General features: G+C 42.6%; 1 protein-coding gene and 2 pseudogenes across 2 annotated transcripts in view; 2 read left to right on the forward strand and 1 right to left on the reverse strand.

The window, feature by feature from the left end:
- DNHD1 (dynein heavy chain domain 1) overlaps positions 1 to 11,412 on the reverse strand; it is a 76,571-nt gene extending 65,159 nt beyond the window's left edge. Inside the window, 4 exon segments of the mRNA XM_017507225.2 lie at positions 69 to 179; positions 258 to 461; positions 6,288 to 6,461; positions 9,923 to 11,412. Of these exon segments, the coding sequence (XP_017362714.1) occupies positions 69 to 179; positions 258 to 461; positions 6,288 to 6,461; positions 9,923 to 11,073 (1,640 nt within the window). The 5' untranslated portion in view covers positions 11,074 to 11,412.
- A 976-nt stretch (positions 11,413 to 12,388) lies between these two features.
- Positions 12,389 to 13,443, forward strand: LOC108288328 (annotated as a pseudogene).
- A 6,856-nt stretch (positions 13,444 to 20,299) lies between these two features.
- On the forward strand, positions 20,300 to 22,991 carry LOC108288332 (annotated as a pseudogene). The gene is made up of 2 exons (XR_001818672.2): positions 20,300 to 20,931; positions 21,297 to 22,991. The product of XR_001818672.2 is annotated as a voltage-dependent anion-selective channel protein 1-like (transcript).
- Positions 22,992 to 24,070: the final 1,079 nt, after the last annotated feature.

The following is a 24,070-nucleotide window of genomic DNA, read 5'->3' on the forward strand; positions in this document are numbered from 1 at the left end:
AAAAAAAAAAAAAAAAAAGTAAAACGAATTTTGAAAAACTCAATGAAGTTGTGTTTTTAATATCTCACCTGCTAATATGGAGTAGCCCAGCTCCAAAGTGGGGCACAGCCAAGAGCAGATGATTCTCTAGGAAATTCCGGAGTCGATGCAGCCCCTGCAATCTCACATTCTTCTTCCAGCTAGAAATTAGAGGTCAGTGATAATATGCTGTTACTGTCATCCATTTCCCCCCAAATCACATATCCATCATCACCTACCAGGTAAAGGACTTGCGTAAGAGGCAATACTTAAAGAATGGAATTAACTGGAGCTGCTGCCAGAGAACACAGTGATGGTGCCAGGTACCCAGTGTCATCGTCTCACTGCCTTCCACAGGATGTATGTGCAAGATCCCAAAGGGAGAGAAGACATAGTGCTCGGGATTCACCTTGTCGGGTGGCACCACCATCAGGCTGTAAGGCCTTTGAAAAAAAAAAAAAGAGCTCTGATCAGTGAGGGCCCTGAGAACTTGGTCAGACCTTAGGAGACCAAAGAAGGATAGAAGAGATGAAAAAGGGGAACAGGAAGGCAGGCAGAAGAAAGAATAAAAAGGGGGAAAGAGAGAAGAATGATTTTTAAACTAGAAAGATGAAGCAAATATCATTAAGAAGAAACTGAAGTCAAAGACAGATGGGAAGAAAGAAAAAAGCACCTGGCCGGTTCCAAGTTCATATCTTCAGATCCAGTTATCTTACATCCCATTAAATCTAAGACACTACCAACCATAAGCTTCAGCATTATCTTATGGAATGCTAACATAAAAATGCTTCTAATAAGATATTCCATCAATTTTAAGATTTATCACAATTTTAGAGATGATAAAATGTGAAATGCTCATTCTAGAAATGATAAAATACATATATGCTTGGGTACTGAAAGACATGCAGAGATAATCAGAGAATGTTATTTGGTGGAGTATGAGATTGAAGAAAAGCAGAGGGAAACTAGAAACAGGCAAATAAAGAGGAAAATTGCAACCTAATGAACTAGACAAGCACCTTCAGAGCCACCTTAAAATTATAGCTGGTCTTGGGTTCTCTTACTTCAGCAAAATGCACCTATATCCCATATTGAATGCAATATATATGTAGTGATATAATAGGTATATCTAGTTACAGTAGACCAGTTAGCATAATGCTATGTTTATGTACATTTAATAAAGCATTTATTAATTTTTATTTTTCAGTTTTCTTTATATAACTCAGAGCCAGCAGTAGTTTTAAGCATTATATTTATTTTTAGCACTTTAAAAGCTGTATCCTCGGTCCTATAATGCCTAAGAGATAAAATAACCCTCACCTATCTCTTTTCTCTCTCAACTTTCTAGAAAACATTGTTAAGCAAGTGACTTAAGAATATTTAGATAGATATCACAATGAATGCACTAAGTCAAGTCATGTAAAAACTTTGTTTCGTTTTTGACAAAGTTACTAAAGTTAATCAAGTATAGTGCTAATATCCCCAAATTGCAGTTAGGAAAACTGAAACAAAGAGAAGCTAACGCTTTGTCCAAGACAGTTAAGGGAAGAATACAGGACTTAAAACCGGTTACTTGACTCATGCCCCCTCCGTTAATCAGTGGGCCATTTAGCTTCCCACAATGTAGCTGCCTATCTTAACTGAGCCCTGACTCTTCTTAAGAGGCACTCCTTTCCCTATGACCTGCTTAACGGAGGCTGCTCTTTCTGTGTGGGACCAGGAGTTATGGAGCACTCTTCTCATTCCCAAAAGCCACTACTCCTTTGAAGAATATTCACTCATGCGACAAATGCTTATTAAGGCAATCAGTGTGTAAGTCACTGAGGATACAGCAGTGTGCAAGAAAAATCCAGTCCCTGACTTTATGGAACTTAGTTAAACCATTTATCAAGTTGTTCCTCTGTTTAAGTATTGTGGTCAGAGATGCGGACATAAAGATGACTTCTATGTAGTCCTTGCTCTCAAAGGCCTCAGAATCAATTGGAGTATGACATGATACTAGAGGGTAGATGGGGCAAATCAATATCTTCCTGAGTCCCAGGCCCAAACATTCAGCTGTTTTCAAAACATCTCAAATTCTGTCTTGCATGCACTTGAAACTCATTACGTTCTATACTAAACTTAATATCTAGCCCCACCAAATCTGTCCCTAATCTGGACAATTAGTTCACTCATTCATTCAACAAATATTACTGAGTATCTACTCTACGCCAGACTGTTCTAAGCCCTGAGGATACATCATTAAACATAACAAACCCAAACCCCTCCCCTGATGGAGCTCTCATTCTACTAGAGAAGAAAGATGATAAATATAATTAACAACAGGGAGAAGGAAAAAAGAGCAGGCAAAAGGAGATTGGCAGTGCCAGGGGAGAAGGAAGGGCAATTTTAAATGGGGTGGTAAGGGTGGGGAAGCGACAGCTGAGCAAAGACTCGAGGAATAAGGGAGGTGAAGGAATAAGTTCTCTCCTAAGTGTGAATCAAACACTGGAGAGAATGAATTAAAAATTTGATAAATTCAAACACATTTAAAAAAACACCTGTTACATGGCAAATAAATAAATAAATAAAATGAAACAGTTCTTTCTATTGATGGTGTAATAGAAATTTGGACCAACATTCCCACTTGAGAACAGCTGGAAAAACTAGGCCAACTATCTGGATAATATGTAGAAACCATCTGTATAATACATCAGAGACCCCAAAAATGTAATCCCCCAGGCTTTGGTTCCAGACTCCAAATGGTTACAACACAGGAGTAAAGCAGAACCAGAAATATACCTCCTCCTTGGTATGGGACCTGAATGCAACTTTTGCTCGTTTAATTCCCTGAGTCTGTTGAAAGCGTGGCTCCTCTTTTCAGTATCTCAGGAATGTGTAGTAAAATTGACATATAACTACCTTTACTGGAATTGACAGGTGCCTCTGTTTGGGGAAAAGCATCACCAAATGCTGAACTCACTGCACTGGGTTTTCTTCTTTGGCAGATCCTGGCTCTGTAATCATTCATTGCCTTTTTAGTTCTCTGGTTAATAGTTTCTTGTCTCTTTATGTGCCTAATTGTCTTTGATCGTGACGCTTCTCTGATTATAACAGATGATGATAGTTTAAAGCCCTAAGCTTGTCATTTGCTTTCTGTAAGCTCTCCACTATGGTTTGTAAGCATTCCAACCCACATTGTTACCATGACTATCATTACAGCCATGACAGTCAAGTGTAGCAGCCACTAGCTGTCGGTATCACAATCAACCACAAGTGATAATTTAATTAATTGTGACACCACTATGTGTCATGGATTGCTAGTATCCTATTTCCCATTAGCAAGGAATTCAGTACTGGTCTAGACCAAGGACATTACGAAGCCAATGAAGATCCTATATTTGAGGATAGTTTCCTGGGACTACTCATAATACCAAGTGCTGTGTTAGTCAGGGTCCAGTCAGGAAAACAGAAACTGCACTAGGCATTTCAACAAAGTGAATTTAATAAAGAGAATATGTTTTTTAAAAAGATGTCAGAGGGCCAGGCACAATGGCTCACATTTGTAATCCCAGCATCCTGGGAGGCCAAGGTGGGTGGATCACTTGAAGCCAGGAAGACCAGCCTGGACAATATGGTGAAACCCTGTCTCTACTAAAAATACAAAAATTAGCCAGACATATTAGCAGGTGCCTGTAATCCTAGCTACTTGGGAGGCTGAGGCAGAAGAATCGGTTGAACCTGGGAGGCAGAGATTGAAGTAAGCCAAGATCACACCACTGCACTCCAGCCTAGGCGACAGAGCAAGACTCCATCTCAAAAAAAAAAAAAAAAAAAAAAAAAAAAAAAAAAAAAAAAAAAAAAAAAAAAAAAAAAAAAAAAAAAAAAAAAAAAAAAAAAAAAAAAAAAAAAAAAAAAAAAAAAAAGAAAAGAAAAAGGGGAACACTAAGGTAGCACAGAGATAACTATAGGCAAAACAAAACAAAATGAAACAAAACCACCTCCAGAACTAGAGGAACAAATGGAAGAGGTTTGGATTATAAGAAGCTAAGAGGCTGGAGGGCCCTTGCAGAGTTGAGACTTAGAACTCTGTTGGGGCCGGTGCAATGGCTCATGCCTGTAATCCCAGCGCACTGGGAGGCTGAGAAAGGAGGACAGCTTGAGCCCAGGAGTTCGAGACTACTCTGAGCAACAAAGTGAGATGCCATATATACAAAAAAATTAAAAATTAGCCAGGCATGGTGGTAGGCACCTGTGGTGCCAGTCACATGGGAGACAGAGGTGGGAGAGTCACTTGAGCCCAGCAGGTGGAGGGTGCAGCAAGCTGTGTTCATGCCACTGTACTATAGCCTAGGTGACAGAGCAAGACTCTGTTTAAAAAAAGAAAACAACAACAAAAAGAACTCTGAAGGAAAGGGGTTACCAGCTGGTGTTGGTACCTCTCAGAGTTATGAAGAGGCTGATTCAGAAAGTGCTGCTGGGCCCAGTGCACTTTGGGAGGCTGAGGTGGGTGGAACATTTGAGGTCAAGAGTTTGAGACCAGCCTGACCACCATGGAGAAAGCTTGTTTCTACTAAAAATACAAAATTAGCTGGGCATAGTGGCACATGCCTGTCATCCCAGCTACTTCAGAGGTTGAGGCAGAAGAATCGCTTGAACCAAGGAGGTTGTAGTGAGCTGAGAACGCGCCATTGCACTTCAGCCTGGGAAACAAGAGTGAAACTCCATCTCAAAAAAAGAAAAAAGAAAGAGCTACTGGCAGGGTGAAAGACCGTTGCGGAGGCAATGATGACAGAAAGAGCAAGCAAAAGAAGTAGCAAGTCCCTTCTCCTCTTATCTTGCTGTCCAGTCTCCTAGCACCCTGCATTAATCAAACCTAATAGGAGGCCAGCTGAAAAAGGAGAAAAAGTTTGCAGAATCTCAGCCCCAGTATCACAAAGCAGAGAGGGAGGAGGAGAATTAGAGTCAGGAGACAATCAATTAATAACCAGCATGATGCTGTCAGTGATCATTTATTAACTGAATTGATCAGTAAATGAATGAATAATATTGATCATTAGTACTACCTAAGTTCAAGGGAAAGAGATCAGTGTGCACAGGAAATAAGGTTCTTTCGGAGGCTATAGTAGATACTGCTTAAGAGCATGAACTTTTGAATTAAGATCGTCCTAGGTTTAAGTCCTGGTTATACCACTTATTATGTAACTTTGGATAAATTCCTTAACCTCTCTTATGTATCAGTCCACTCATCTCATATATGGAAATAATAACAGAACCTACCTGGTAGATGAGGATTAAGAAACACATGTCATGAGTTGATTAACACAGTGCCTAATATATTGAAGAGTTTGATTAAAGGCAATTTTTACTATTATTTCTGGGAGGAGATGGACTTGAACAGCGCTTTTAAAAATAGGTGAGATTTGAGCCGGGCATGGTGGCTCATGCCTGTAATCCTGGCAATTTGGGAAGCTAAGGCTTAAGCCCAGGAGTTCAAGACCAGCCTGCAACATAGTGAGACCTCGTTCTACAAAAAATAAATTTTAGAAAACTAGCAGAGTGTGGTGACTTATGCCTGTAATCCCAGCTACTCAGGAGGCTGAAGTGAGAGGATCACTTGAGCCAGAGAAGTGTGCAGTGAGCCATGATTGTGCCACTGCACTCCAGCCTGTGTGATAGAGACCTTGCCTCAAAATAATAATAATTATAATAACAATAATAATAATAATAAATTTTTTAAAGTAGGTGTGATTTGGATGTAATGAGAGAAAGTGAATAAATGCCTCTTGAGTCATGGGGAAGAAGGAGACTTGTTTTTTACAGCCCCAGAGATAAACTAAGACCAGGAGGTAGACATTAAAAGAGTAGAAGTTAAAAGAATGCAGATTTTGATTCAGTCTAAGGAATAAGACGTCTGGAAAAACGTTTCCCTGACATTGCAAAGATTTAAACAAACACATGATTCTTGCATTGCAGTTGGAAGAGATCACCATAAAATTTACTTCTCAGACTATGAACACGTGTTTCCATCATTCTGGGATAAAGAAGAAAGAGCAAAACATGAGAAAAGGATGTGTAAGACAACAGGCTATGAAAGTGAAGTGGAGATACAGAGTGGAGAGGAGGAGGCTGAGGAGAAGGGAAGAGAGGTGGGTACACCAGAGTCAGAGGAGGAGTATGTGGAGAAAGGACAGAGAGAGGTGTGCGCACATGGAGAAAAAGGAGGGGGAAGATCGCATAAGAGGAAACCAGGCAGGGAGGGAAGAAGGGGCTTAGACTTAAGCTCTCACCTAAAGTACCGGCTGGGAGCCACATTGAGATAGAGGAAGTGGATCTTCTTCAGGTATCTCTCCATGTTCAGAACAGTCATCACCTGGGTATTCTGGAAGGAAGTCTCAGGTGAGAAGCCAGTGCTTCTCTTTTGGAAGGCCTCTTCCCTGGGAACTTCATAGTCAAGCTGAGACCTGTATGACAAAAAGTCAGGAAAGAAAAGGCAGAGCAAAAAAGTCAAGTACTTAGAGGTAGGTCTTTCTGCTGTTGGCCCGTGAAAGGAGGAGCTAGATCAGGTGCCTGGGGAGACCCGACATGGCATTGTCAGAGCCTGTCTACCATCTATACTCAAAGATACCACATACTGGGCAAATACAGTAGCTCATGCAACAATATTCACACAAATGTGTGTGAGCAACCCATCCCTTTCTGATAAATAATCATTCTGGATTGATTGTAATTACCATGAAGTCAGTATTACATGATACTGTGTACAAATAATGGGAAGACTTCATTTTCCCAACTCATTGCTACATAAGCCCACAGTACTGGATTTCCATCCCAGGTCAACCTTCTTAGCCTTCCAGATTTAATATTCTATCTTTGATTCTATTATACCTGCTTTCCAACCCTGAATGATCTCCATGCCTGTCACTTTTTCTGCTCTTCCCCCACCATCACCTAACCTCTAGCTTCACATTTTTTCCTTTCCTGCCAAGATCCAGTGGTGGCCTCCTCAAGCCTGCACCAGTACACTCATCTTCTTACTCTTCTACATATTGGTCAACAAAATTGGTGTAGAACTTAGTTATCAATAACTCAAAAGTCAATTGGTAATAATTTCTAGTTGGGGTGACCTGAGAGCAGAAAAAACAAAAAACAAACAAACAACCTCTGAAATGATTTAACTTAGACTTAGCCAGTCAGAATATACCAGTATCAGTAATTGACCCAAACTTAGAGCAACACAAGTTTGCCCAGGGATAACCGTGCAGTCCTATCCTAGAGTTCATATCAACCATATGGTTTATACCAGAAAGGCTGAATCACAGACTGAGATAAAAAACAAAAAACTAATATGGTTTATGACCTTCATAAATATGTCCTTGATGAACTGTTGTGTTGGATCAGGACATCTTAAATGATATATTGCTGTTACAGGTTCATTTTCTCAGCAAAGTCCTATATGATATAATATATTCAGAAGATCACAAAACCAAGGACATTTGCTCCTCTATAGGTTCCTGGTGTCCAATCAGCTGTGGACTCATTCTGCTCTGATGTCTTCATACAAGCCCTCAGGCAGCTACCTCTTTCAGGCCTCTCAAACTGCCATCCCTAACCCCATGCCAGCCCTGCCGAGCTCCCAGCTCCATCCCATTCTCTGCCTCCTTCCCTGTCTGGAGAAAACTGAAGTTTTCAGTCATTAGTCAAATCCCTCAACTTTAGTTGCTTTTCACACACCTATCTGTCCCCCAGTGTTGGAGGAAGAAGTATCCTTTCTTCTCTGTAAGACTGATTCTTCTATCAGTGCTCTGGATCACTTATTCTTTCTATATATTTTTAATCTACTCTTCTCTTTACCTTAATTTATTTATTCATTTTAGTCTACGAATATTTATTGAGCACCTACTTCTCAAGCACTGTGTTAAGGGCTATAAACTCTGTACAAAATAAATAAATAAATAAATGAGTCCCTACTCAGACAGCAACATTCTTTCAAGCTGCTGCCCTGCTAAAACACAATTTCCACTTCACCTCCCATTCACTCCTCAATGCATCACAATCTAGCTTTCTCCCCACAAAACTTAACCTCTTCCTGTTACTACATCCAATGAACATTTTTCATCCTTCTTACTTGTCTCATTTAACATGTAACACTACTGACTGCTCCCTCCTCCTTAAAACTCTATTTCACCTCCTAACCTGCAAAGATATTTTTGTTAATCTAATCTAGAACTGAACACTCCCAACACATGCTTTCCCCTAACTATATTCCCCTTCTCTCTCTCTTTCTCACCCCCCACCCCCAAAGGAGCAGCCAGGCAAAAGACAGTATTCTTTTGCTTTATAGCACTTATTACAATTTGTAATTATATTTTACTTGTTATCAACTTAATGATATCTATCTCCCTAACAACTGTAATACCTCAAGGGAAGGGATTGAGTCTGTCTCATTCACTTCTGTATGTCTAGAATCTTGCAGTTCCTAATAAGTGTAGATATCCAACACTTATGGAATGAATGAATGCCTGGGAAGCCACTCCTGAAGAACTTAATGCAAACTTAGCCATATTAGCTAGACCTCAGAGGTTTATTGCCAGGTTCAAAGTGAGGGCAAAGAACTTGACCCCTTCCCAACATCTCAGCCCATTGCCAATTCAGTTAAGTTCCCTCAGGAAAGGAAACTTGTACTCAGGGCACAGTGCAGCTCTTTGAAAAAGGAAAGGATTCTGATGGGGCTACTTAAAGCATAAATTCATGGCACTGGCCACTTTGCATTAGGGCCCCAGGAGCCTGCCTATCTATCTAACATTGGACTCTTATGGAAAGACTTGACCTAGCCATAAAACTACAGCAAAAACTGAGGAAGTCAAGCGTAATTAAAAGTAAAACTAGCCTTCTTCCCGAACAGTAAATGTACCACAGATAGCTGCAAAGCACTGTCTAGAAAATGAGGCCAGGGAACAAGGAGAATTCCAAGACTAAAGTTAAAGAACTCGCTTGGGCGTGGTGGCTCACGCCTCTAATCCTCGCATTTGGCAGGCCAAGGCAGGCGGATCAGAGACCTAGCCTGGCCAACACGGCAAAATGCTGTCTCTACCAAAAATACAAAAATTAGCCAGGCGTGGTGGCATGAGCCTGTAATCCCAGGTATCCAGGAGGCTGAGGCAAAGGAATCGCTTGAACCTGGGAGGCAGAGGTTGCAGTGAGCCAAGATCACACCACTGCACTCTAGCCTGGGAGACAGAGTGAGACGTCTGTTTCAAAAAAAAATCAAAAACTACAGAACTCTGATATGGCATTCCTGTAGAGAGCTCTAATAACCAGATATTTTAAAAAAGAAAAAACTACCACTCAAGGGGCCAAAGTGCCCACATTGGCAGGGCAAGAAGAAGACTCTGAAAGAGTCAAGATGAAATTCTACCCAGTAGTGCTACCAACTCCACTCTCCCTGGAAGCTGGTTTAACTTATAAAGACATGTGGGAAGGGCACTCAGACACGCAATCCCTAGGGTACCCTGAGGGAAGGACCCAGCATCCAGGAACCAGCTCACAGTAGGCCCAGGCAATGTTCAGTGATTATGAATGAATTATAGAAAAAGAATTGAGGAGACTTCTGGCATCAACCAAGAAAGAAGCCTGGAAACCGAAAAGTCAAGCTGTTATTCTAAAGCTTTGGCTGCCTCATAGCTGACTTCTGATTTTCATTAATTTCTGTATTTCTCTATGGGGATTAACACTAAGACCATTGGGTTTCTTTTGCAGAGAAAAAGGAAGAGGAAAGCAACCTCACATTAGCTTGGCATGGAGCTGGGCTAATCCCTATGATCAGCAGAGTGCTGGATCTAAACATCCAAGTGGCCCTAGAGGCACCCATAATGCAGCTTCTTTTTCTCTTCTGCTCAAGCCCTAGACCGAGTCCCTCACTTACCTAGTCTCTTTTCTTCCAGCAGGCTCCTCCTCTGCATTGTCAGTGTCACTGCTTTCATACTGTACAGGGATGTCCGTTGCCAGTGCCAAGGGAAGGAGACTAAGTCCATCCAGCCACACAGCCTCTTCTAGGGCCACCTCAGCACCAATGATGCCCAGGCAGCACTGTAGCTCAGGCAACGTCAATGGTCGCAGCCAGGTGGCCAGCTCCTCTTTTACTTGCTGCCTGCTCCACTGGGCGTGCACAAAAGGGCAAGCTGGGCATGGGGGCCTGTGACGGAGCCTCCGCTTCTGGGGATAGCAGTCAGCATGGGAAGCACTGTCTAACAAAGAGTTGTCTGGAGGAAAGGCCTGGACAATGGCACCTAGCAGGTCTAGATGGAGATGGGTTTGGACCCAGGGTGCCCAGCAGTACAGCTGCTCCAGGAAGGGCAGCAAATCAAGGTGACCAACTAGCAACTCACGATAGGGAGGCAGTAGACCCAGTACTGCATGCAGATAGCACCAAGCTGCAGGGCTACTGTCCTGCAACACAGCTGAGAACAGAGTTCGGAGCTCAGCTACCAGGAGCTCCAGCACTGTGGGCTGCTCTGACTCATTCGCTGGCTTCAGGAACTGCCTCTGTTTCTGCTGAGAGACCAAGGGCTGTTCTTTGCTATCCAAGACACATATGGAATGCCAAGACTTAAGGGGATCAGATGATGTCTCATCAGAAGACAAACCTACCCTCCTGTCCTCCGGGACCATGAGGAGCACGGCATTCAACTGCTGTCGAAGTGACCTTGCCCACAGCTCAGGATCCAACTGCCAGTTCCAGGATGCCAGATACCTGGCCTCACCTGCATGGGCCAGCCCAGGAGAGGGGCCAGAAAGGACTTCAGGCTCTGGGCAGGGGATGGTCAGAGTCAATGGGGTTAGGAGGAAGAAAGGACCTGGAACACGGAAATAGCAGAGAGCCTTTCCTGAGACCCTCAGGCCCTCCCTACTGCTTCCCCAAAGACTCTCATAAGAAGCAGGCCTAAGACAGAGGTGAGAACCCTCTCTGCAGAAGAGTTCCTTCTTACCTCCCAGTACCCTGTCCCCCTCACCTGACCTAGGGGGTTTAGGAGGCAAGGCAAAGGAAGAGAGCCCGATCTGCTGTTGAGGTTTCATTGAAGAGTGCCTGCTGGAACAGTGAATAAACTTAGACTTGAGTTAGACTTGAGTCCCAGTCCAAGGCTTACCCTAATCATAGCCACCCACATACAGAGAGACTGGCACACACACATGCAATCACTTGAAGAGGCAAACTGACAAACCGACAGGGCCCACTTTGAACCTCGGTCACAGCAAGGAATCTACACTCGGGCTGGCGATCACCTGAAAAGCGGGGAAACAGGTTGTCACTCAGAGGCAGCAAAGCCCCAGTCCCATGACGTCTTCGCCCACAGGCTAAGGAGGTCGTGAAGACAGAAAGCCGAGGAGCAGGCACAGCAAATGAGGTCAGGATGCGGGGAGGGGAAGACGTGAAGCAGGGGCAAAGCAGGGGGCTGGGAGAGGGGGGAAGAGGAGGCGGACTCTGTGGGAGGGGGTCCTGAGAGCAGGGGCGACAGCGGGCCCTGGGGAACAAAGAGAAACAGATCCCGAACCGAGGAGTCACCGCAGCTCCATCCGCACTCAGCACCCAGCTGTTAGAACCGTTACAAGGCCCCAGAAGGATCCAGTCTTTGCCGCGAGCGTCCGGGGGAGCCAGAAAGAGGAGGGGCCAGGGTCTGATGTGGGCGGGGCCGAGGGCAGAGCCTGAGCCAGGAGGGGCAGGACTAACCTGTGGGCTGAGGCTTGCCTGGGACCGGGACCTGTAGAGGACCAGGCGGGGTCTGAACAAGCAGCACGGTTGACTCGGGAGACTAGCAAGCCAGAGGGTGTCCTAAGCAGGTGTTTACTTCCATTCACTGAGTGTCTAAACTAGTGCCAGGCCTTTGGAATGTCTTTGGTACTCCCCCATCCCCACCCCCGACGTATCTATCTACCCCATCCTACCTCCCCAAAAGAAGACCAAACAAAACAAAATCCTTGATCCCAAGGAGCTCAACATCTATTTGGCACACGCGGTGGGGGTGGAGGGAGTCTCGGGGGGAAGGGCTTATGGAGGCGGCTGATTTTTAAAAATCAAGTTGAATGATAAAAATTTTAAAAATAAAGAAATTCAGCCGGGCGCGGTGGCTCAATCCTGTAATCCCAGCACTTTGGGAGGCCGAGGCGGGTGGATCACGAGGTCAAGAGATCGAGACCATCCTGGTCAACATGGTGAAACCCCGTCTCTACTAAAAATACAAAAAAAATTAGCTGGGCATGGTGGCACGTGCCTGTAATCCCAGCTACTCAGGAGGCTGAGGCAGGAGAATTGCCTGAACCCAGGAGGCGGAGGTTGCGGTGAGCCGAGATCGCGCCATTGCACACTCCAGCCTGGGTAACAACAGCGAAACTCCGTCTAAAAAAAAAAAAAAAAGAAAGAAAGAAATTCAGCCTCACCTCTCCTCTGAAATCCAGATTAGTGTATCCAACTGCCTACTTAATGTCTCCACTTGGAGAGCTTATAGGTATCTCAAAATGCTCAAAAGCAGATTCCTAACCACCCTCTCCCTATCAAAGAAACCCTGCTCCTGCTCTTTCCCTAAGCAGCCTGAGGTAATCTGTGAAAATGGTTCGCTATTCACTTGATCCGGAGAACCCTACAAAGTCATGCAAATCAAGAGGTTCCAATCTTCGTGTTCCCTTTACGAACACACTGCCCAGGCCATCAACGGCATGCATATACGAAAAGCCACGAAGTATCTGAAAGAAGTCACTTTACAGAAACAGTGTGTACCATTCCAACGTTACAATGGTGGAGTTGGCAGGTGTGCCCAGGCCAAGCAGTGGGGCTGAACTCTAGGTCGGTGGCCCAAAAAGAGTGCTGAATTTTTGCTGCACATGCTAAAAAATGCAGAGAGTAATGCTGAACTTAAGGGTTTAGATGTAGATTCTCTGGTCATTGAGCATATCCAAGTGGACAAAGCACCCAAGATGCACCGCAGGACCTACAGAGCTCATGGTGGGATTAACCCATACATGAGTTCTCCCTGCCACATTGAGATGATCCTTACTGAAAAGGAACAGATTGTTCCCAAACCAGAAAAGGAGGTTGCCCAGAAGAAGAAGATATCGCAGATGAAACTGAAGAAACAAAAACTTATGGCACGGGAGTAAATTCAGCATTAAAATAAATGCAACTTAAAGGAAAAAAAAAAAAAAAGAAAGAAACCCTACTCCTTTCACTGTCTTTCCCACCTGAGTCAATGGCAAATTTCTTTCTGGTTTCTCAGGTCAAAACCTTGGAGTTACGTTTGCGACCTCTTCCTAATGCCTTCTTTCTCTACCCCTTTCTCTCTCTCTCTCTTCTCTCTCTCTCTCCCCGCCCCCACAAGTAATCCTTCAGGAAATTCCATTGGTTATACCTTCAGAATATATCCAGAATCCAACTATTTCTCACCATCTTAAGTACTACAACCTTGGTCTAAGCTGCTATCATTTCTCACCTGGGTTTTCCACAGCCTTCTAACTGCTCTCCTTGCCTCAAACTCTTCTCATGCTTCTCAATGTTGCCCCGACAATCTGTTCTTTTTAGAGCAGCAAGGGCTGTTTTTCAAATATGGGCAGATCCTATCACTCCTCTGCGCAAAGCTCACTAATGCCCCCTCATCTAATTCCTTCAGCTGAAAGCTGAAGTCCTATGATGGCCTACAAATTGCTGATAACTACCTGCTACCTCTGTAGCCTTCTCTCCCCATATTCACTCTACTACTGCTGTGCCTGGATCACACCAAACATACTCGCACCTCACAGCCTACATACATGCTGTGCTGTCTGCTTGTGTATCAGTTAGGAGATCCACAAGTTACGATTGTTATTTATTTTTATTTTTTTCTTAGAGACAGGATCTCATTATGTTGCCCAGCCTAGTCTCGAGCTCCTGGCCTCTAGCAATTGTCCCACCTCAGCTGCCTAAAGTGCTGGGATTACAGGCATGAGTCATCACACCTGGCTGTGATGTTTAATTTTATCAACCTGACTGAGCTAAGAGATTCTCAGATAGCTGGTAAAACATTATTTCTGGGTGTGTCTTTGAGAGTATCCTGGAGAGATTAGTATTTGAATAGGTAGACTAAGTAAAGATCATCCTCACCAATGTGGATGGTCATTGTACAATGTGTTGCCTAAATAGAATTTAAACAGGCAACTGGTGGATTTGGTGTTTTAGCTGAGACATTCATCTTCCATCTTTGGACATCAGTGTCCTGGTTCTCGGGCCTTCAAACTTGGATTGAATTACACCACCAGATTTCCTTGTTCTGTAGTTTGTAGACAGTAGACTGTGGGACTTCTCAGCCTATCAGTTCTGTTTCTCTGGATAACCCTCACTAATACACAAGTTTTCTGCAGCTGCATAACAAGTTATTACAAACTAAGCAGCTCAAAAACAAGACCTATGTAGTATCTCAGAGTTCTGTAGATCAGATGTCCAGCATGACTTGATTGGATTCTCTACTCAGGGTATCATAAGCCTGAAGTCAAGATGTTGACTGGACTACTCATCTGACGGCTCTGGGGGGTGGGGACTCAGAGAGATCCACTTCCAAGCTATATTGTTGCTGGCAAGATTCAGTACCTTGCAACTGTAAGACTGATGTCCCTGTTTCCTTCATGGCCATTTGCCAGGAGCCACTCTCATGTCTTAGAGGCCACCTGTCTTTCTTGACATGTGCTTCCTCTATTTTCAAGCCAACAACAGTGCCTCAAATGCTTCTCATCCTTCAAACTTTTCTGATGTCCCCTTCTGCAACCATAAAGAAAACATTCTGCTATTAAAGGGCTCGTGTGGCTCATGTGATTAGGTCAGGCCCACCCAGACAATCTCTCTTACAGTCAACTATGCCATATATTATAATCTAGTCACATAAGTAAAATTTGTCATATTCACAGTCAACATTGAGGATGGGGAATATGTAAGGTATACTAGGATGATATATACTAGGGAGCAGGAAATCTCTAGTCTAGGGAGACCATCTAAAACAGTGGTCCCCAGGCTAGAGGGCAACCTTTTTGGCACCATGGACCAGTGCAGTGGAAGACAATTTTTCCATGGACCAGGGAAGGGGGTAATGGCTTCAGGATGATTCAGATGTATTACATTTATTGTGAACTTTATTTTTTATTATAATATTGTAATATGTAACAATTATACAACTCACCATAATGGAGAATCAGTAGGAGCCCTGAGCTTGTTTTCCTGCAACTACACAATCCCATGGGGGGTGATGGGAGACAGTGACAGATCATCAGACATTAGATTTTCATAAGGAGCATGCCACCTAGCATGTGCCATTCACAATAGGCTTCATGCTCCTATGAGAATCTAATGCCACTGCTGATCTAACAGAGGCAGAGCTCAGATGGTAATGTGAGTGACAGAGAATGGCTGTAAATACAGATGAAGCTTCGCTTGCTAACCCACCACTCACCTCCTGCTGTGTAGCCTGGTTCCTAACAGGCCATGATTGGTACCAGTCTGTGACCCAGGGTTTTGGGGACCCTGATCTAAAACTTCTACCTACCCACACAAATGCTATAATAAAAAGACCCAAAATATCTAGTGAGATGGAGGGAAAAGGAAAGGGGAAGGCATACCCTTTCCTTTAAGGGCATAGCCTAGCAACTGTGCACATCAATCACATGGTCACACCTAGCTGTAAGGAAAGCTACAAAATCTAATCTTTGTTTTCAGTGGTCATATGCCAACATAAAATTTAGAGGTTCTTTTCACAAAGGAGACAACAGATACTGGGGACAACTAGTGGCATACACAACTAGCTGAACAGTAGAAGAGTGAACACTTCTTCCAGATGCCCTCAAGGCTTACTCTCTCATTTCAATTCTCTCCTCAAATGCCACCTTATTAGTGAGTTCTTCCCTAACTGTCCAACAGAAAATAGAAACTCTCTCCCCAACATCTTTACCTTCTTTACCTGCATTACTTCTTTCCGTAGCACTTATTGCCATTTCATATAATTATTTATTTGCTTACTATTTCCCCTAACTAGAAATATAAGCTCCATGGCAGCAGAGATTCTGATTGCTGCCTATTCTATCCCCAGCTCCTATACTAGGTACCATGAGTACATGATCAGAAAATATTAAAGGAAAAAAATACATGTATAAAAATTTTCATTTGTGAGTAAGAAGATAGGCTCTGGAGTCAGACTGCCTGGACTGAAATCCTAACTTCACCACTTACTAGTCATGGGATATTTTACCTCAGTTTCACTTTTTGGAAAATGAAGATAACAGGCCGGGAGCAGTGGCTCACGCCTGTAATCCCAGCACTTTGGGAGGCCGAGGGGGGAAAATCACAAGGTCAGGAGTTCGAGACCAGCCTGGCCAACATGGTAAAACCCTGTCTCTACCAAAGATACAAAAGAAAAAAAAATTAGCTGGGCATAGTGGCATGCACCTGTAATCCCAGCTACTCAGGAGGCTAAGGCAGGAGAAACGCCTGAACCCAAAAGGCGGAAGTTGCAGTGAGCCAAGATCGCACCACTGCACTCCAGCCTGGGCGACAAGGCAAGACTCTGTCTCAAAAAAAAAAAGAAAATGAAGATAATAGATAATGTCTACCTTGTTGTGAGGATTAAGTGAATCAATGTAATGCACACAAAATGCTTTAGAATAGAGACTGCTAAGTAGTAGACACTTGATAAAATTGTTAAGTGTTTGGCTGTTATTCATTTTGACATAATGGTGAATAAGATAAAAGATTCATTGAGGGCAAGAATAAAGAGCATGGACAACTCTTCATGAAAGGGCAAGGAAGAGTACTTGAGTCACATTAGGCCTTAAAATTTAAGGACTTGAAATAAGAAAAAGGTGGGTGTGGTGGCTCATTCCTGTAATCCCAAAAACTTTGGGAGACTGAAGTGGGACGATCACTTGAGCCTAGGAGGTTAAGGCTGCAGTAAGCCATGTTCGTGCCACCGCACTCCAGCCTGGGTAACAGAGCAAGACCTTGTCTCAAAAAACAAAAACCACCACCACCAACAAAAAACACAATCAAATCTCTTCAGACAAAGACAGAAAGGAATTCTGTTCAGTAAGCTCTACCGAGCCCTCAACACTGCCCAAAACTCTAGTTTCTTTTGTCAGGTTACTCTTCCATTCTGGGTAATGAGTATTTCAAACCTCTTGTACTCTCTCATCTTCCATTTCCTTCTGCTTTATTCTCAGATGATGACTTTACCTTCTATTTGAAAAAAAGGAGATGATGTATTATTAATCAGCGTTCTCCAGAGAAGCAGAACTAATAAGATAAATGTATTTATATAAAGAGATATATTTTAAGAAATTGGCTAACACAATAGTGGGGGCTGGTAAGTCCAAAATATGTAGGACAGGCTGGCGTGATGGAAACTCATGCAGAAGCTAATGATGCAGTCTTATTTTTTCTTCTTAAATTTTTTAAATTTTAATTTTTTTAGAGACAAAGCCTCACTCTGTTGCCCAGGCTGGAGTGCAGATCATAGCTCACTGCAACCTTGAACTCCTAAACTCGAAGAATCTTTCCACCTTGGCCTCCCGAAGCATTGGATTACAGATGTGAACCACTGTACCTAGCCTGATGCTGCAGTCTTGAGGCAGAATTTCTTCTTCTTTGAGAAACCTCAGTTTTACTCTGAGGCTTTCAACTGATCCACATCATCAAGAGAAATCTCCTTTATTTAAAGTCAACTAAGCGTAGACGTTAGCCATACCTATAAAATGCCTTCACAGTAACACCCAAATTAGTGTTTGACTACATAACTGAGTACTATAGTCTAGCCACGTTGATACACAAAACTAACCATCACATGCTATTTAAAAGGAACTCTCTCAATCTCCCAATGCCAAATTTTAAAAGCACGTAGCTCTGCTCTTATCCACTCCTCCCTCCTTCCTGTTACCAATTAGAGATGCTCTTTCTCTCTCTAAAGCCAAGTTCTATACATTTGCTCTTGGGCTATTCCTTCTTGCTTCCTTTCACTCAACAAATATTTATTGAGTATCAATTGTATCAGGCACTATTTTTAGTGTTTGGTTATATCAGTGTACAAAACAGTAACAATGACAAAAATTCCTGATTTATGGAGCTTACATTCAAGTGGGGGAGAGAGATAATAAAGAATAAAATGAATAAACTACATAGCATGTGAGAAGTGATACATGCTATGGAAAAAAAGCAAAGGAATGTCTAAGGGGAGCAAGGGTTACCATTTTAAATAGGATAATCAAAGTAAGCTTTAATAAAAAGGTGACATCTGAGCAAGGACCTGAAGGAAAGGAGGACAGACCTTCCCCCTGTCTTTTGTCTGGTTTATTTTATTTATTATTTGAGACAGGGTCTTGCTCTGTCACACAGGCTGGATGGCAGTGATGTGATCATGGCTCACTGCAGCCTTAATCTTCTGAGCTCAAACGATCCTCGTACCTCAGCCTCCCGAGTAGCTGGGACTACAGGCATGTGCCACCACGTCCAGCATATTTTGGTTTTTGCATGTATCTTTTTTTTTTTTTTTTTTTTTATTTTTGGGTTTTGCTTTTTTTTCTTTGCTGGTCTTGAACTCCTGAGCTCAGGCAATCCTCCTACCTTGGCCTCCCAAAGTGCTGGAATTACAGGCATGAGCCACTGCACCTGGCAAGAATGGCTGTAAATACAGATGAAGCTTCGCTTGCTAACCCACCACTCACCTCCTGCTGTGTAGCCTGGTTCCTAACAGGCCATGATTGGTACCANTTTTAAGATATGGGGTCTTGCTATGTTGCCCAGGCTGGTCTTGAACTCCTGAGCTCAGGCAATCCTCCTACCTTGGCCTCCCAAAGTGCTGGGAATATAGGTGTGAGTAACCATGCCAGGCCTGTCTGGTTAATTTTAATTCATCCTTTGGGTCTCACCTTCAAAAACACTTCCAGTGAAGCTCTCCTTCATCCTTCAAACAAGGAAAGTTTTCACTACTGTATGTTTCCATTACAAGATACATTTCTTCTTTATAACATTCATCACAGTTGTGATTACTTGTCTTATATTAACCTTCACATAACTTGAGTTCCAAGAGAACACGGATTGAAAGTTCTCATTCAGCTCTGTATCTGCAGAGCTTACACTAAAAATTGGTAAAAGCAGTCACTCAAATATCTGTGGAATATGTGAATATATAGATGAATGTGGGGCATAGCCAGAAAAGGAAAACAGAGTCTTTATTACAAGTAACTAAGCTAATTCGTAAATAATCAAAAGGAGTCTAGACTCAAGACAAAAAGCTGTTAGGAAGCATTCTGTTGAGCCTCTGCACCTGCACTGGAGCTGAAGGGATTCCTTTTCAAAAAATTAAATCAAACAAAAATTTTAAGTATAACAACAACAAAAGCTGTTAGGACACTGCTGCTGTCATCTGTATAAGAGCCGATAAAAGTTTAAAGGGCCAGGCGCTGTGGCTCATGCCTGTAATCCCAGCATTTTGGGAGGCTGAGGCAGGTGGTTAACCAGAGGTTAGGAGTTTGAGACCAGCCTGACCAACATGGTGAAACCCCATCTCTACGAAAAATACAAAAATTAGCCAGGCATGGTGGTGGGCACCTGTAATGCCAGCTACTCAGGTGGCTGAGGCGGAAGAATCGCTTGAACCTGGGAGGCGAAGGTTGCAGTGAGCTGAGATAGCGCCATTGTACTCCAGCCTGGGCAACAGAGCGAGACTCCATCTCAAAAAAATAAAATAAAATAAAATAGCTGATGAAAGTTTGATTAAGTTAGTAAAATAAAGATGGAGAGAAGGAAAAGGGTTCAAGAGATATTTAAGCAGAACTATAGGACTTAGAAATTAGGTGGAAACTAGAATGGCAGAGTCATTTGCTCCAAATAGGGCCTTTCAGATGTTGACCGATCCATGACTATTAAGGGTAGAAGATACCACCTAGTGAGATTGTGGGTGAAAAACATCTTTAAATCATTGGCAAAAAGTCAAAGGTTAGATGTGCAGGTTCATTTGTCTCTTCTGATAATAGGCCTTTCTCTTAGTTATGTTAATAGTAAATTGAGCTGGGAGATTCAACAATGCTCATTCAACAAGTATTTGTTGAGAACACATTATGTGCCAAGTACTGTGATAAAGATACAATGGTGAGCAATACAGACTTGGACTCTGACTTCATGAGGTGTATAATAAAACACCATTAAAAGCACTACACACTGGCTGCTCGCTCCGCTCCATGCCTCACTGATGAATCCCCCATCACAGCTGCCGCCAACCCTACCACCACGGGCTCTGAGCAGAAGATGGCTGTGCCACCCAAGTGTGCCAATCTTGGCAACCTGCCAGGAATGTCTTCACCAAGGGCTATGGATATGGCTTAATAAAAGTTGATCTGAAAACAAACTGAGAATGTATTTGTAAGCTTAGGCTCAGCCAACACTGAAACCACCAAAGTGACAGGCAGTCTGGAGACCAAGTACAGATAAACTGAGTATGGCCTGATGTTTATGAAGTGAAACATACAACACACTAGGACTGAGATTACTGTGGAAGAGCAGCTTGCAAGTGCACTGAAGCTGACCCTTCATTCATCCTTTGTCACCTAATACTGGGGGGAAAATGCTAAAATCAAGACCAGGTACAAGCAGGAGCACATCAACCTGGGCTGTAACCTGGATTTTGACATCACTGGGCCTTCAATCTGGGGCACCCTGGTGCTGGGTTACAAGGGTTGGCTGGTTACCAGGTAAATTTTGAGACTGCAAAATTCTGAATGACCTAGAGCAACTTTGCAATTGGCTACAAGTCTGATGAATTCAATTTCACAATAATGTGAATAATGGGACAGTTTGGTGGCTCCATTTAACAGAAGGTGAATAAGAAGGTGGAGACCACTGTCAATTTCACCGGGACAGCAGGAAGCAGTAACACTGATATGGTTTGGCTGTGTCCCCACCAAAATCTAATTTTGGATTATAGCTCCCATAATTCCCATGTGTTGGGGGAGGGACCTGGTGGTAGATAATTGAATCACAAAGGCAGTTTCCCTCATACTGTTCTCGTGGTAGTGAACGTCTCATGAGATCTGATGGTTTTATAAGGGGAAACTCCTTTCACTTGGCTCTCATTTTCTCTCTTGCCTGCCACCATGTAAGATATGCCTTTTGCCTTCCACCATAATGGTGAGGCCTCTCCAGCCATGTGGAACTGTGAGTCCATTAAACCTTTTCCTTTATAAATTACCCAGTCTCAGGTATATCTTTATCAGCAGTGTGAAAACAGACTAATACAAATACTCACTTTGGAATATCCAAGTATCTGATCAACCCTGACACCTGCTTCTTGGCTAAGTGAACAACTCTAACCCGATAGGTTTAGAATACACTGAGACCCTAAAGCCAGGTATCAAAATGACACTGTCAACTGTCCTGGATGGCAAGAATGACAATGCCAGTGGCCACACGCTAGGTTTGGAACTGAAATTTCAAGCATAAATACTGTACAATACTTTTACATTATTTTGCAGCAGAGCTACCTTCCGAATTTGTCTCTTTTACTGTATGTCTGGGATGCAAGCATTGCTAAATGTTAGATTTACAGGCTAAAGATGTTAGATTTCCAGGCTAAAGATAATTCAGCTTTAAAGTGTTACCCTTTCAGAGGTATAAAAGAAACCCAGTTCCAAAAACGGTCCTTTCAGCTATACACTTGGAAGGGGAACTTGGTAGCCCTTCTAGAGATGCCAGGTTTCTTTTTTATCTAGAAATGACTGCATGTGGAAGCTGATATGTAGGCATTTTTTAAATCATATTGAGTGAATGAAATTGTGACTTCCTAAGAATCAAACCTTGGTTTCCTAGCCCTAATTAACGAGAGGCTCCTTGCTTGATGGTGTGTGCAAACTCACTTGAAAAGAACTCTTTTAGACAGATCTTCATGACCTGTTTCCAACCCAGTTAATCAACACCTCTTTTAAACCAAAAGGGTGTGGTAATTGTTTCTTTTGTGCCATTTTGAGGTGAAGAGGGTGGATGTGATGAAGCCAGTAATCCAGGAATTAATTCCTTCTCATGCTGTGATTTTCTGCCCCTCCACCAGAGAACGAAATGACTTCCAGGAGCTCCAGATATAAGCTTGGAAGAAACACATGGTGATAATACTGAGAATCTAAATTGGACTTCTGTTGTATTCTCACCACTGAATTTATTTTTTAGCAGTTTAATGTGTATATTTTAGAGTCTTCTATTTTGTGTGAAATTAGATCCTCCCTTTCAAATGCTGTAATTAACATAATTCAAAGTAAAACTTGAAAAACATGCTGAAAAAAGTGTGATACACCAAAAGCATGAGGGATTATGGGAGCTGGAGTCCGGGGAAGAGTTCTTTGAGGAAATAATAACTAGGATCTCAAGAATGAGTGGTAGATAAAGGGGGAAAGCACTGTAAGCCAGGAAACAGCACATACAAAGGCCTTGAGATGAAACAGTACATGACAAGTTAGAGAAAGTGAAAGAAGGCCAGTGTGGCTAGAGCACAAGACAGAGGGAAACAGTGAAGTGTGACTTGAATCAATTCAGCAAACAGTACTGGCAGTCCAGTGTTTGATAGTTACTGATAAGGCTGGGAGTAGGCAGAAGCTGGATCATGCAGGGCATTGCAGGTCATATTTAGAATCTCAGTTTTTATCCTAAGAATGGAAAGCTATTGCAATGGTTAAGCATTAGTTTGTATTTTATGGCTTATGAGTGAGGAATAGATTGAAGGGGTACTAAAGTGGGTATAGGTAGCAGCAGCAACTGTAGTAATCCTGGTGGGAGATCATGGTGAAGGTGGAGAAAGGTAGTGAGAACCAAGGGATATTTAGAAATGTAAACTGGTAAGATTTGGCAATTGAGTGACAGGAGAAAAAGGGAAATGCCTTCGAGCTTCTGCAACTGGATGATGAGTACCAGGTACAGGATAGTTTATTAGGAAACATATTGAGTTTGGGATGTTTTTGAGATACCTAAGTGGAGATGTCAAATAGCTTGGAGGAGATCTGGAAGTCATCAGGAACTAAAGTTCAGAGTGGGGATGAAACTGTCCAAGAAAAATTAGACTGAGAAGAACAGGACCTAAAGAAACTCTTAGATTTAAAGGCTAGGAGGAGGATGAGCCTGCAAAGGAGGCTAAGAAGCTATGGTCAGAGGTAGTAGTAAAACCATAAAAGTAGAATCAGACACCAATGGAAGAGTATCAATGATAAGAAACTAGAAAATTTTACCAAATGCTACTGAGAAGTGAGGTAGTGAGGACTAGGAAATAACTACTGGATTCAAGATAGGAAGGTCATCACCAAGGTGACCTTAGAATCATTTCAATAGAATGAGGGTTGCAGAAGTCAAAATGAACTGGGTTGTGGAATGGAAATAGAAAATGACCTGCAGGATGAAGAGGTCCAAACTATCCAACTGTTTTGAGAAGCTTAACTGTAAAGCAGAAAAGATGGAAGGGTAACTGGAAAAGAAATGAGGTATGAAGTGGTTTATTAACAGGGGAGTCTTTAGCATGTTTAAACACTGATGAGAAGAATTCAGTAAAGTAGAAGTCATAGATCCTCAAAGAGAAAAGGACTAGGATTCTGAGCACAGGAATAGGCACTGGCCTTAGACAAGGGGTATACTTGCCTTGTTTAGATGAAAGAGAATGATGCATATATGTGGGTAAACAAATTGTGGGATGTTGAGAGAATTACCGATAGCTGCTACTTTTGTCTATAAAGAAGGAGTTACTTGCATAAAGTAAAGATAATGGTGGCGGGGTGGGGGGTAATAACAGATTTAAGAATATGGTTTGAAACAGTAATTGCAGGGATAAGACTAAAAAAATCCAGTAGGACTATGGGGCTGAGACATTTGAAGCTGATAACCATGGATTCATAGTGGTGTAAATTTGCTCCACAGTAGTTTCCTTGGGTGGCATTTAGCTGTCCAAATGCAGGCACAGACAAGTTTCACTTTATTTAAGGGTTCAAAAAAAGAGATGAAAGGCAAGGAAATTCAGCCTATTGTATGCAAATTACTAGTTTAAGCTAT

The sequence above is a fragment of the Cebus imitator genome, unplaced genomic scaffold (genome assembly GCF_001604975.1).
Source record: "Cebus imitator isolate Cc_AM_T3 unplaced genomic scaffold, Cebus_imitator-1.0 Scaffold370, whole genome shotgun sequence".
Classification (NCBI taxonomy): Eukaryota; Metazoa; Chordata; class Mammalia; order Primates; family Cebidae; genus Cebus; species Cebus imitator.